General features: G+C 35.9%; 1 protein-coding gene across 1 annotated transcript; it reads left to right on the plus strand.

Moving 5' to 3' along the window:
* Window positions 1-9334: 9334 nt before the first annotated feature.
* Window positions 9335-12301, plus strand: LOC133729536 (WUSCHEL-related homeobox 9). Its single transcript, XM_062157070.1, has 5 exons — window positions 9335-9534; window positions 9926-10201; window positions 10298-11122; window positions 11774-11994; window positions 12123-12301. The coding sequence occupies exons 2-5, from the start codon at window positions 10051-10053 to the stop codon at window positions 12126-12128; spliced, it is 1203 nt and encodes a 400-aa protein (XP_062013054.1). The 5' UTR covers window positions 9335-9534; window positions 9926-10050; the 3' UTR covers window positions 12129-12301.
* Window positions 12302-14415: the final 2114 nt, after the last annotated feature.

Raw genomic sequence — 14415 nt, forward strand, 5'->3', positions numbered from 1 at the left:
AGACATATAGGTACCTAGCTAGGTACTTAACTTTCAATTTCCCAGGATTATAATAAAACAGATTGATAAAATACTTAAGAAATGATAATTGGTCCCAGCTAATCAAGTGAGAATGTCCTGCCGCTTTCAGATATATAGCTATATCTAGTAGGTTTAAGGATGTTGCATGGAATGTGCTACCTTACAGTACTTATCTTCCTATATTTGACACAGACGATGTTAAGTCAAGAATTAAAATAGTATTAGAAAAAAAAATATATATATATATATATATATATATATATATATTTGTTGATCACTTGATCACATCTAGCACTCAATATATAAGAAGATGCAGAATATAAAAGGCAAATGGTACGTCTATTATACTATTGTTGAAGAGAATTCAATTTCTTAATCTATATTTATATCCCAAAAACAAAAACTCATGACAAGGATAAGTATAACTATGACTGATGAAAACAGATCAAGAAATTGATTAACATTAATTAACAAGCTCTTACGCTAGCTTTGAGGGCCTAGTCCAATAAAAAGTTAAAAACTGAATTTTAGAGTTTGATAATCTACGTTCTTGGCTTGTAAATCTTAAGTTATAATTCAAATTATTAATCAAAATTTAGAGATTTTCCTATATTCTCCGGTGTTCTTGGCCGGTAAATTTCGGTTGGTCATCGTCTAGGGTTAGAGTTGTAACATGTCTATGTTCTACATCTATAAGCGCAACTAGTTGAGCACCTATTTCATCGCTACAAACAAAACCACTTGACAAGGTTTTTATTTTGGATTGGCGCCAGTACTTAAACATAGATCGAACACCAATAATAAATCTTCCACATCAACATTCGAATTCAACGGCATTTTCATTCTCACTCACTCTTTTACCTCCAGATTTTCTGTGCCAAATAAATATTTTAAACCATGTTTTGGTCTTCCAAATAGAAACAGATTTCTATTCTATATATTGGGGGTGCATGTGCATACCAACTGAAAGCATTTAATCTTATGCATGTTGTGTATTTACTTCATGCACGTTAGCATTTAGTGATAGCTGTTGGCGCAATTTTTGCTAAGATCGACACACATATTAGATTTATTGTAGTCATGTGCTGCTTCCACACTTAAAATATTGTACTTACTCGGATCCTTGCCCAGCTTCAAAGTTTGTTGCCAGAGATCACTGAATAATGGCATGTTTCACGGAAGTTTTACCAGTATTAAAGACTTTTTTTGTAACATTTAACTAAAATAGATAAGTGTTTTATAAGTTATAGATCAAGTATATATTTTAAAATGATGATGAGAGCACCGGGAGGAAATCTGTCGTCCCCATTTTATGTGTCCCTATTCTGTCTCTCTGTTAACTGAAAACCAACTCTGTCAATTTATTTATTTTTAGATAACTTTATATTGTTTTGCTTTTTAACAAAATAGAATTGTACCAAAAAAACAAATAGCAAGAGGAAAACCAGAGACCTGCAACTATTAAAGAAAAAGCTTCAAGCTTCAACCATGGATATCCAACGAGAAGCAGAAAAAGGTTAAGCCTCTCTTTGCTTTCCTCTTCGTAAGGCATCTTTCCTGTTCTTTAGTCCCCATCAATGTCTCTTTCGCATCGATCTTTCTAGTATTGTTTATCTCTGCAATCTCTTCAACACCCCAGAAACCCAAATCCTCTTTGATCGGGTTTTGATTGGCTTGGGTCTTCTTCTGAAATAGAGTGTGAGCATATGGATTTAAACCAATTTCGTCCCTGACTCTTATTTGTATTTGAATGGTAATTGATCGGGTAGATCTGGTGGCCGGATACCCATGGAAGATCAGCAGAGGAGAAATTGAAGTGGCTCCAATAAAACTCAAATTAATTAAGGACTGATATATTTCTGAGTACTGAAGGGAAGAGGATCCATATAGTTACAGCGATAGTTTATCATCCAGAAGAAACAAAGGGACCGACCCAGAAGAAACAAAGGATATCTACAAAATTAGCCGTCTTAAGACAGAAACAAATTATAGTTGAAAAATCTGTCAAGGCTTTGTCTGCGATCGGATCAAAATAAGTTTTGTGATTTAAGAAAATATTTTTTTTTATTTTTTATTTTGGTCTGAAGAAGAAAATAATATTTGATAAAAAATAAAATGACTAAAAAATAAAACTTAACGGTGTTAAGTCCCTGTTAGTAAAAAAAACAGGTGGCGATATATCATTCGCGTATATATTGGGATCTTGGGGACAGCAGTAATATAATTAATTTTATAGTTAATTTGATTAAAGTCCACTATATTGATTGTAGTCCGCATCAATTTTCTTGTTAATTGCGGTCCAATGACTCAGCTGCCACATCAGATTTATTTCCTTCTTCATCTTGCTGACTTGACTCTCATTAATTTTTCTTTTTTACATGACTAATATGCCATCATTGAATGTCTTTGTACATAAAAGTCAAGAATTAATTGGACTAAAATTAGCAATCTGATTAATAATTTAAAATCATATTTGATGTATATCTTTCTTAAATTATTCTTATTGATCCAGCATAAAATTATGGAATTGATATGACGTTGAATACCATATTTAATGTAAATTATTTCTAAAATTATTCTAATTTAAAACATGTCTTCTAGAAGTTAAGAATATTTCTAAAGCATTTTTTTTTATAATGTTTTTCTTCTTTAACACCAAAGCTTCTATGGTTATGGCTCTTATATGTAATGTCATGTTTTTTATGAACGTGGTTCTCCTTCTTTAATTAACATTAAGTTTTCTTAGGTCAATGTATTTTCTTGTTAGCCTTATACGATTGTGATCCTTTTGGTGTTCGATTTTCTTTTTCTTCCATCCATGGATGGTAGCTTTTCTTCTTCTTCTTCTTCTTTCTTCACAATAGCTTTCCTAGAAATGAACATATATATATATATATATATATATATATATATATATATTTTGTAGGTTGACAAAACATTATGCAATTTTTGTGGTAGATGTATTAAGAGCTCAAAAATATAGGTAGTTTTTCTCACTATATGTATCTCGACTATATATACCTACAATAGAAGAAAACTAATCCGTAAATTTATATCTCTTACTTAGGTACATATCTCAATTACAGTAATCGAAGAACATTAATCGTAAACATATATCTCTTACTTAGGTACGTATCACTTACTTATGATATACCTACAAGAGAAGAAAGTTAATCCATATATCTCTTACTTTGTATATATCTCGATTATTTATACCTACAATAGAAGAAATCTAATCCGTAAATTTATATCTCTTACTTAGGTACATATCTCGATTATAGTAATCAAAGAAAGTTAATCCGTAATCGTATATCTCTTACTTAGGTACGCATCTCTTACTTATGGTATACCTACACTAGAAGAAATCCTTAAATTTATATCTCTTACTTAGCTTTTATGTATCTTTTAGCTAGAATGTTTTGATGAACTTTTTTTTAATACCTTCCAGTTAGGTTGATTTCCCATCTTTATTTAAAAGCAATTAATTTGTTTCTATATTTAACTCAAAGGGTAAAATGGGCATGAAAATATAATGACAAAAGTCAATGGACCTAAATTGATAATAAAATTACCTATGGACTGCATCCATTATAACGGAATGAAATTGGACTTATATTCAAAACAAGTTGGAAGCTCAATTTTAACTTTCTGGCACTCAAGCAAAAATCCAAAATAAATGAAGGTACATTATCACCCGGTAGTAAGGCAGCCCAATTAAAGAGCTCCACATTATGTATAGACCGAGTAGATAACCTTTGCAATGTCCCCCTTACCTAATGCGGACTCATGAGCGGATCCAACATACGAATATAAGGAAATGAGGAGATAAGCATACATCAATGTTTAATATTTAACCTATAACATAGATCTTAACAAATCTAAAAGAGATCGAAGGTTTGCGGGATGAGGCGAGGTTACTGTCAGCTCCATGTTAGCTCCACGTGGTACGACTACTCCATTGAAGACTAAATTCTCATGCATGCCTTGATTGAGAGCAATATTGCAAACTTAATGTGCATATTTCTTTATACTAATTAAGTTTCTATTTGGATCGGAGCTGCTCACTTTATCCGCTTTAACATGACCCTAATGTTGAGAATATATGTTATCCCACATGGGAAAAATGGGACATTGTTTATGAGTTTATAAGGGTTTGAGCCACTCCATCCATTGTCAATTGGTTTTGGATGTGAACCCCAGATTACTTTATCATGGTATCAAAGCAGGTTACCCACGTGTGCATGCCTAACGGCCACACAGGCTCCACGTCACCCAAAGTTGTCCACGTGTATGACTTGAAAATTCGCCACACGTGTGAGGGCGTGTTGAGAATATATGTCATCCCACATGGAAAAAATGGGACATTACCTATGGGTTTATAAGGGTTTGGGCCACTCCATCCATTGCCAATTAGTTTTGGATGTGAATCCCAGATTACTTTATCACCTAATTAGGATTACGCATTATGATTTTGAGGCAACATGTTGATTAATAGTTAATGTGGTTTAGGCCGGGTACACGACTATATGTGTTATATATGATCAAACCCTATGGAACTTGTAGCGATACTAATTCCATGTAATGGACATAGGTATCAAACTTTGGTGCAGACAAATTGGTGGGAAGAGAGAAGAAGCAATGTGATTGAAAAAGGAAAAAGACACCGAACTAGCAAAAGATTCAATTAATACCAATTAAAGACGTACCTTGCAGCAGATCGAAGACTTAATGAGAGGAATGGGGGTATGGTATACTAAGGATTCGCTACAAAAAATGCAGAGACGCACGTTTGCATCAGACTGATCAAATTAAACCTAAGCAAGCAAGCCAAAGTGATCGATTCTCTTCTTTAAGTGGTAGTACCTGTGGGTCGACTTCAGTTGCTATAAATATGTGATGGCTTCTCTTTTCGAAGTTTCTGCAGAATTTTCTGTCTGTCTGCTCCCAAACTCTCATATGCAGTCGTCACACACGATCACATAGGCCGTGGTCCCTTTCCGATCGATCGATAATTGTGTGATGATCAGAGCGATGAAATAAATACGTCATGGAGCATTTGGTATGGATTGAGCTAGTGGGTTGATTTGTACGTATTGTTAGGTACAGAATAGGCATGGTATGTGTTTCTTATATAGGTACGTACAAGATTTGAACACATTCTTGCACCAAAGCTTGGTTTAGATGATGGCCTTCAAATATTTGAACACTCTTGCCCTTAATTGTGGTCAAAGAGGTTTTTGTTGAAAATGTATGTACCTAGATATATATTACTTTGTAAATGCTTCGGCTTGATCAGTTTGAACATAATAACGATAGAACAATTTTCTCACGACCATTTGCTGATTGAGAACTTCATTATCACTTATTACCAAATTAAATCTCAAAAGTTAAGATTAATACACTTAAATTGATCTTATTTAGCCTCAATTCTAAATAATAAATTTAAAGGTGAGTGACATTTTATTTTTTATCACACAACAAATTGTTTCACAATTCACCACTAAACTATTATCTCATAGTAGCGTTCATATTTCATTATTTAATGTAGAGCATTTAAATTAAAAATAGTTGACTTCATTTCTATACAAAATTAGAAACATTAGTATCATGTTCACCTACATATGTATTGGCAAGAGAAAGAAAGAATGAAGCAATTTGATTCTTGAAAAATCTAAAATTAATGTCTAAACTTTCACACTAGCTAGCAAGCATTCTAAGAAGAGATGTTAAATGTCAACGGCTCATTGGTGATGAAAAGGGGGAGTTGTTACATAGCCGTTATATGTAAGGTATGAGAATCTATCTCTCATGCAGTGTGAATTTGAGACTCATGAAAAGAGAAAACAAAAACATGGAGATGATCAAAAAATGATAGCTAGTTAGGTTACACTCGCACGTTCTTTATTAACTAATACAATTCCAAGACCATAAATTCTACGAGAAGTAGAAAGCAATGAGATCGAAGAGATCGAGTTCCAGCTAGAGCTAGCTGCAGATATATATAGATAGGTTAATTGGGGTCCGGGTGGAGATTATTGGAAAAGGAGGGATTTGAATAATCCACTATGTTTTGATCTTGATGAGTTGGGAGTCATGAGCTAGCTTTGCATGTCGGAATCGAACCGACATCACTTAGACCAAACCTTTATACCCCTTCTCTGCATAGCAAATTCTTTTTCTTAGGTCAAATCTCTACATCGGAAGTTGGAGACTCTACCATGCATATCATAGTCCACACACAATAACGCATAGATCTGCTGCTTTCATCATCTCCCCTCAAATCCCATGTGAAACTTTGCTGCATGTAAGTGTATTATGTATATGTCTGTTTTAGAACACCAAATTAATACTCCCATCTATCCTATCTATAGCGGTCATCTTCACCAATCTCTGTGTATATATATTCTTTTCATATCTCTTTCACATGCATTATATTATGAAAGAAGCTCAAAAATAATAATTTTATATATATTTCCAATAAATACCTTTCAAAAATTAATTGATCCAATAGATTAATATTATTATTCTCAATGAATGAGATCTCCAAATTCAAATTCTCACTTTATTGATATTTTAAAACTAAAAATACTGTTTTGGTTAGAAATTGTTCAACAACTAGAAAAATTGCTTTCAACTTTTTAATAATTTAGGTGAAATTTTGAATTCTGTTTCAAGACTATTAATATAGTACTAATAAACTTTTCCTTTGGCTTGTTTGGTGGAGACCTTTTCTAAAATGATCGTGTTCTATAATGTGATAGCATATAATGAGGTGAACAAGTGAATATTAAGCACCCAACTTCATTGTAAAAATATCAAGATCGAGGAGACTTTCACAGTTACGAAAATTATTCCTCAACCTCTAGGGAGTGCATCACACTAAAAATAAAAATTCCTCATTATGCATTGATGAAACATAACTGCCTTCTTGATTTTCAAAGTTTCTAAACAGACATAAATGATAAAGTTTCTAAATCCATAGGCAAGGTTCTATTTTTCCCATGTAGGATGTATATATTCTTAACACGCCCTCGCACGTGAGGAGAATTTTCAAGCCATACACGTGGACAATTTTGGGTGAAGTGGAGCCCGTGTGGCCGTGAAGCATGCACACGTGGGATAACCCGCTCTGATACCATGATAAAGTAATATGAGATTCACATCCAAAATCAATTGGCAATGGATGAGTGACCCAAATCCTTATAAATCCATAGGCAATGTCCAATTTTTCCCATGTAAGATGTATAAATTCTCAACAAGAAATAAAATAGCTCAATCCAATTCGATGCAACGAGTTTGGATCGATTAAGTTTATCGGTGAAGAAATAACATTTCTCTTTTTGCCTTTTTGCATGAAGTATGGAGAAAGAAACAAACGGCAGAGACGATCACAATGCATTTAATCGATCGTGTAGACCCAAGAGTGTGATCCCGCTAGGGCTAATAGGCTCTCACCCTCATGATCGATTTCTCTAGGAATTTCAAACTGAAATAAAGTAGTACTGTGTATTATTTCTTCTACCCTCTACATTTTCAACACCTGAGCCAAGAACTAGATCCAGAGGCAATTATCCATTGGTTCCTAAGTTACGGTCAACAAGCACTTAACTATTACGAAAGAGAAGATTAACTAAGATTAATTGCGTTGAAAAATGGGTCAACAAGCACTTACCTATTCAAGGAAATTATAGATAATTAAGAATTGGTCTATGACCGTAAGTTTGACATTGCAAACATGCATGCCACTCTTCAATAAATTAGTGATAATATTGTTCGAGATAAACTTATCTCGTGAATTACGTACATATGATCACCACCAGTTAAGAAGCATTTTCACACACGCACACGTACACATATACATACACAAATACACACACATACATATATATACAAACATGGCTATTTTAGTGAGGGATCTCATTTTTTTTGGCCATTTTAAGATATTACTCATTAGATACACTTTTCGATCACATGTTCACATCTTAACTGTTCAGTTTTTAGGTAGATATGAGTATATTACCTCTGTAAATTTTTAGTCAAATTGATAATCTTTAGGACATTCATAACTGCTATTTACAATTATAAACATGTACGATTTAGGTTGGACAGATTCGGTTATCCATTGATTTAATCTAGTTCGATATCTTAACGATCATTAATTTGGTTGAAAATTTGCAGAAGTGATATACACATTAGGACCTAAAAATTAAACAGTCGAGATGCCGAAATGCGATCGAAAAGTGGATCTAATATATATATATATATATCTCAATTACAATTGTATTTTGTGGTGAGTTTCATGCTAGGCTTATCGATCAACTAGTCATTGATTTAGTGAGTTGTTTCGTAGTGTGGAATTTCATGAAACTGATAAAGAGTACTAGTACTCTGATTAATTTAAACCACAAATTTATAATTTTAAGTACATTACTGATAAATGGGTCTGAGTTATGATTTAGTAATCTCTAAATCCATGAGTTCTCTTTCTCGCAGAGGTATGTTACACTTACATATGTACATGTAGCCAGTGTTAAAGATGAAGTATCCAAGTTAAAAGGCAGAAAGAAAGTTAGAAAACCAAAAATTATCTTTATACAGCTAATGACAAATAAGACGTGTTAATGTAAGTGTAACTAATTAAGGTTATAAATTTTCTGTACATGTATTCGAATGCTCTAATTAATGGAGTACAACTTGACATACAGAAAGACAATACTATTATACTTCATGCATACTGCCTTTTATCTTTTTCTAGGCATGTAAACCAGATAGACCAGCAAAACGATTGTTGAGGAAGTTCTCTGTACTACTGATCACTGATCGATCAGTCTACTGACCCATCAAGCTAGCTAGCTACATATCTAGGGCTAGCTACTAGCTATACATAAATATAAAACCAGGAAGAAGCTGCTTAATTAGCAGGATGAGAGCTAGCACAACAGTCATGTCAAAGCACTAGTATAACCCCCCACATCCTCCAGCTTTTTTCTTTAACTATCTGCCACTGCCATACTACTGTGTGAGTTGCGTGCAAACTTTTCAACCAAGCGTCATGTCGTTCATTTCACCTAAAGATATATGAGATTATCAAACTTCAGTTCGTTCTTAATTGACCTAGACGATCGGAGAAGATTCTTGATTTCGAAAAACAAGTAAATGCCCTCGAGTCAATCCAAAATTGCAATTACTATGCCCCTTCCTCTCTGCAACATATATTGACTTTGAAACACCACCACCGCCTCTCTCCCTACATTGCCCCTATTTATTCCTACGCAACAACCTCTTCCATCTTTCATTAGAATAATCCCAAACACAAACCCCTTCCTCACCACTTCATTAATACTCTCTGCAAATGAAATAGAGAAAGAAGGAGACAAACTGTTCAGAACAATCCTAACTTTGCTCTCTCTTTATCTCTCTACACCCACACCACACCCGGCCTTTGAGTTCTGGCTTTACATTTAGGGCTTGCTCTGCCAACTCTGATGAAGATTCTAATTAAGCACCCAACAGGTACCCTTTTCTTTGTTCCCTTTGCTTCTCCTCCGGGGGCTCTCTTAGCTCTGTTAGAGTACTTTTAAATTTTTGAGTATACAACAAGCATTAAAGCAAAAGTCTAAGAGGAAGGGATGGGCCGGAGAGTACTATTATACAGTACTAGTACTACTAACCTAGCTCTCGCTCTCCTTTTCCCTTTTATTTATTTTCATCTCCTTTCTTGTATATCTTTCTCACAGGCGATTCCTGTTGCGGGTTCTATCCTTTTTATTCATAGATATAATTAAATTAGCTAGTTTATACTAATATTAATTTCTCTCCAGTCTCTTCCTATTTTTATATTTTATCGGGGAGATGGGAAGGAGTAAGTACAATAAATTTATGAAATTTAAAATGAACTATACAGGAGTAGGTGATGAGACTTCCTATATAAGAAGTGATGTTAGATTGGCCTAGAAGATCCAGAGCCAGAAACAAAGCTAGTTGCAGCAAAAGGGTTTTAGTTTTGAGTTCTGCTCATCATCATCAATCATGGCTTCATCAAACAGACACTGGCCTAGCATGTTCAAATCCAAACCCACCCACCACCAATGGCAGCATGACGTCATCAATCCCTCTATCGTGCCAAACGGTTCATGCCACAGACCCCCATACACAACCACAACGGCTACAACATCATCAGGTTAACTCAATTTGCTTCTCAATTTAACCGTCGTCATTGACCACTCACAGTTTATTTTAGTATTTAATGAATGAATGAGTGCAACGGTGTACGCAGGGATCGAAGATCAAAGGACTCCGGAGCCAAAGCCGCGGTGGAACCCTCGGCCGGAGCAGATTCGGATTCTGGAAGCTATTTTCAACTCCGGGATGGTTAATCCTCCGAGGGACGAGATAAGGAAGATCAGAGCTCAGCTCCAAGAGTACGGTCAAGTCGGTGACGCCAATGTCTTCTACTGGTTCCAGAACAGAAAATCAAGGTCCAAACACAAGCTTCGCCTGCAGCACATTAACTCAAAGCAACAGCAACAATCCCATAAACAATCACTGACTGCTGCCCCTTCATCTTCTTCTTCATCTTCGGAAAGATCCTCTCCCAACAAACAGCAGCAGCAGTCAAACAAGGCCTTCTCTATGGGGTTCTCCTCACCACCACATGTTGTTACTACTCATGATGTTTCCAACATGAACTCACCGACCGCTTCGGTCAATCAGACATCCTTTTTCCATGCTCTTCCCAACCCTGAGGTCTTGCCTGAATCAGCCTACTTCTTTCCAGTGAACAACCCTTCTTCTACCAACGGGCCGGTAGCTAGTGCTAGTTTTAGTACCACGCAAGGGTTTTGCTTTTCCGAGCTCGCGAATGTGGTTCATGTGAATAATAGTCCCGATCTTCATGGGCCTTGTACTAGTCTTTTGCTTAGTGAGATTATGAACAACAATGGGATGGCCTCAAGGAAGAATGGTCAAGATCAAGAGATGAAGGGCATCAAGATGGACCAACTGCAACAACAGCTCAATTACAATGGCGCTGTCACCACTTCTCCAACAACTACTGGTGCCGTTAACGTTGCTGTTCCATCACCCATGACTCACATTCAAGGTAATTTGAGAAATTAGCTTACTTTCAAATTTCACTTTCTTCAATATACACTGATAATTAACACCTAGACTACATGATGAACTAAGTTCTAAATTTATAAATTAGTTGAATTTTGATTACTTTTTTAGTTTAGATCTGCACTCATATAAGCAACCTTTAAGCCTATATTACATCTGATGAAATAAGTTCTATTGAATGATTTGAATCTGATTATATCACCAACCAAGTTTGCACAATTAAAAAATCAAACGGGTCATTGCATCTGCGAAAAACATATAACAAAGGGGTCTATAATTGTACAATGAAGGATAAGAACCATGATCTTATGGATGTGAGTAATGATTTCAAATATGTCAAAGAGAGTTTCATTCATGAGGAATCCCCCAATAATTTTCAATCACTGTTATGAAATTAGTGAGGGACAGGTTGGTCATATTAGTAAGTATGATTTGATCATTATCATCATTGATCTGTTTGTTTATTTTTTTTTCTGAAAGGGTTTGGAACCCAGCCTATCATCATTGATCTGTTTAATTAGATGGACGTGTGCATGGGTTCGATTGATTGGTCAGACACTTCAGAGTTCAGACCTATAAGAAATTGATGATGATGAGAAGTGACTGTGTACTACTGTATGGATTATATATGCAGGTGTTGGTGAAGCTGGTGCTGCAATAATGGGAGCGGGAGGTGCGGCGAAATCCATGGTGTTCATAAACGACGTCGCATTCGAGGTGGCTGCGGGACCCTTCAACGTGCGTGAGGCTTTCGGAGACGACGCCGTCCTCATTCACTCTTCTGGTCACCCTGTTCTCACCAATGAGTGGGGAGTTACCGTTCACTCTCTTCACCACGGCGCATTTTATTACCTCGTGCGCATCTTCATTTAACCCTTCTTTTTTCTTTTTAGCTTTTCCTGGTGTGAACTGCATTGCTTTTGTTTACTTAATTATGCAGTCGTCTATTTATATGTTCTCATTGGACGTTGTTGTTTTTGCAGATTTAGGAGATGGATCTGTGGAAGCTGGCTAGCTAGGGTTTCTGAGTCGCATGTCTTGTTTCTGTCTTTGAATTTCTCAACAGCTTGCTAGGGTTCAACAATATTAATAGGGCATCAAGTGTATGGGTCAATCTTAGGCTAATTAGTTTCAAAAGTTTGTACTACTGGCATGGACTTCTTATTATATGCACTATTTGATGATCTTTTTCTTTTTGAAAGTGTTACGTATAGCTTTGGGATGTTCATGCATTAATAGATAGATATGAAACTAAATCGGAGCGATCCAGATAAGCTGATATCATCAACCTCATAGTTTCCTGCCGATTCTCGATTAACTTGCTTAGGCTTGAAGGTTCTGGCCATTCTAAAGGATTTCTTTTAACATCTTCAATTCCACCCAACGCATAGATCGAGCTGCCACGTTTATGCCACAAACAACTCTTCATTCGTAAGCTATACTCCCCTATAAGGTTGAAATATTTATGACCGTAGAGTACTAGATAAACAAACAATATATTGGCTGAAAATAAAACTGTGATCAGCTATATATCTATATATCCGCTGCATAAAATACTATCCTAGTTTGAACGACCATTCCTATGTGGTAGTAGAAGTTCCACCTCCAAGGATTGCATGTTAGGCAAGCCTCTATCTGCATAAACCAAGGCAAAACTGATAAAATGGACGGCAGCCTCATCACTCCTGGCGGTGAGATATATGGTTTAACACACTGGTATATTGTGGCAAAGTAAGCGAGTCCGACCAACCACTGTACACACTCACACAGCCTACACAGACATCACATATTTACCCCAATAGACACCAAGCTTTCCCAATAGGCACGGCGTTTAACCCAAGGCCAAGGGCTTAGAATTGTGTAATGCTCTATTCCTTACGAATCTCGACATAGGGCTAGAGCTATATCCCCAGCCCTCAAATGTATACTAGAGTGTTTCTCATATTCATGTTGCACCATATACTAAGTGTGATTCTTCTTTAATAGAAAGTGTACTATTGATGCCATTAAAACGTAGAAATAAAAATAAACCTTTGTTGCTCTTGCATGGTTACTGCAATTTGCCAAATGCCAAAGGTGTTATTTGGTTTATAAAAGTTCAGCATGAATTAGGGCTTTTTCAATCGATTGGATTGGACAATGGAGTACTAAACTACTAATGGACCCACACTCTCATATATATGGGATCTGATTTGATAGAGCAGGGTGTGTTTCAGGATTTGTGTATATAGACAGTTCAATTCAACTCGATCCCTAGCTAATATCTGAAACGGAAGGGCATTACACCCAACACTACGTTGCTTTTCACCATTGCAAAATCCATCAGTCACTGTAAATATAGTGCCAGGAGTGGTTAATGTTATATTGAGTGGTGCAGATTTTTTACGTGTAACCTGGTGCGAACAGTTACAGTGTCTATTTGATATGATTGACATCAATCAAACAAGACCTAACTAGCTAGCTATCTATTTGTAATTTTGTATTGTCTCCAATCCGATCGAAAGTCCTTCTGATATTTGCATGTAATATACCACATACAGTTAAGCATGGTCCAGAGATGACAAAGAATTGAGGTGCTTTCTGAATCCCCTTGTATCCAGGGTCGACTACTCTGGATATTGGTCGATGATTTGATTGGGGTACTATAGCTCGACCTGTCTCGTTTGCATTGGTTCATCTCCTTCAATGAATGCCCCCACGAGGGGATTAGGTGAAGAGTTGATCAAAGACTACTCATGGGATTCTTCTCTTTTAGGAATGCTGATTTGAGAGCCTCATGTATATGTTCATTGGATAATTGAGATGAACTAGCTAGGTTTATCCAGTATGTCTTAGAGAACGTAGGAAACGTTTCTTCAGCCAAGTTGAACCACATCTATGTTAAATGACTACGAATCGTTGGAGTAATCTTTATTGGACAGGCATTATAGAGCAGGCTGTGGGCTTTCATCCTTGATCGACTTGCGGTTGGCATCGGTGAATTTGTATGCAAAATCCGACCACAGAACGGTGCAAGGGACAACATGGGCGAGGGACATGTCACTTTGATTTTGGGCTTTTTTTTGGCTCCCCCATGTCTTCACCTATCAAAATTGCATCCTAACACTTTGTTATTATGATTTTATTTCTTGAATTAAAGGCTATGGTCGACGTGATGAATGATCGATGTATAAGCCATCATGGCTTTCCTATTCTTTCATTAATGCCTCAATGAACTTTATAATCTTTTACCTTAAGAAAATATTTTAACTATTTGCTTATATAGAAAGAGATAGC

This window comes from Rosa rugosa, chromosome 2, assembly GCF_958449725.1.
Source record: "Rosa rugosa chromosome 2, drRosRugo1.1, whole genome shotgun sequence".
Lineage (NCBI taxonomy): Eukaryota > Viridiplantae > Streptophyta > Magnoliopsida > Rosales > Rosaceae > Rosa > Rosa rugosa.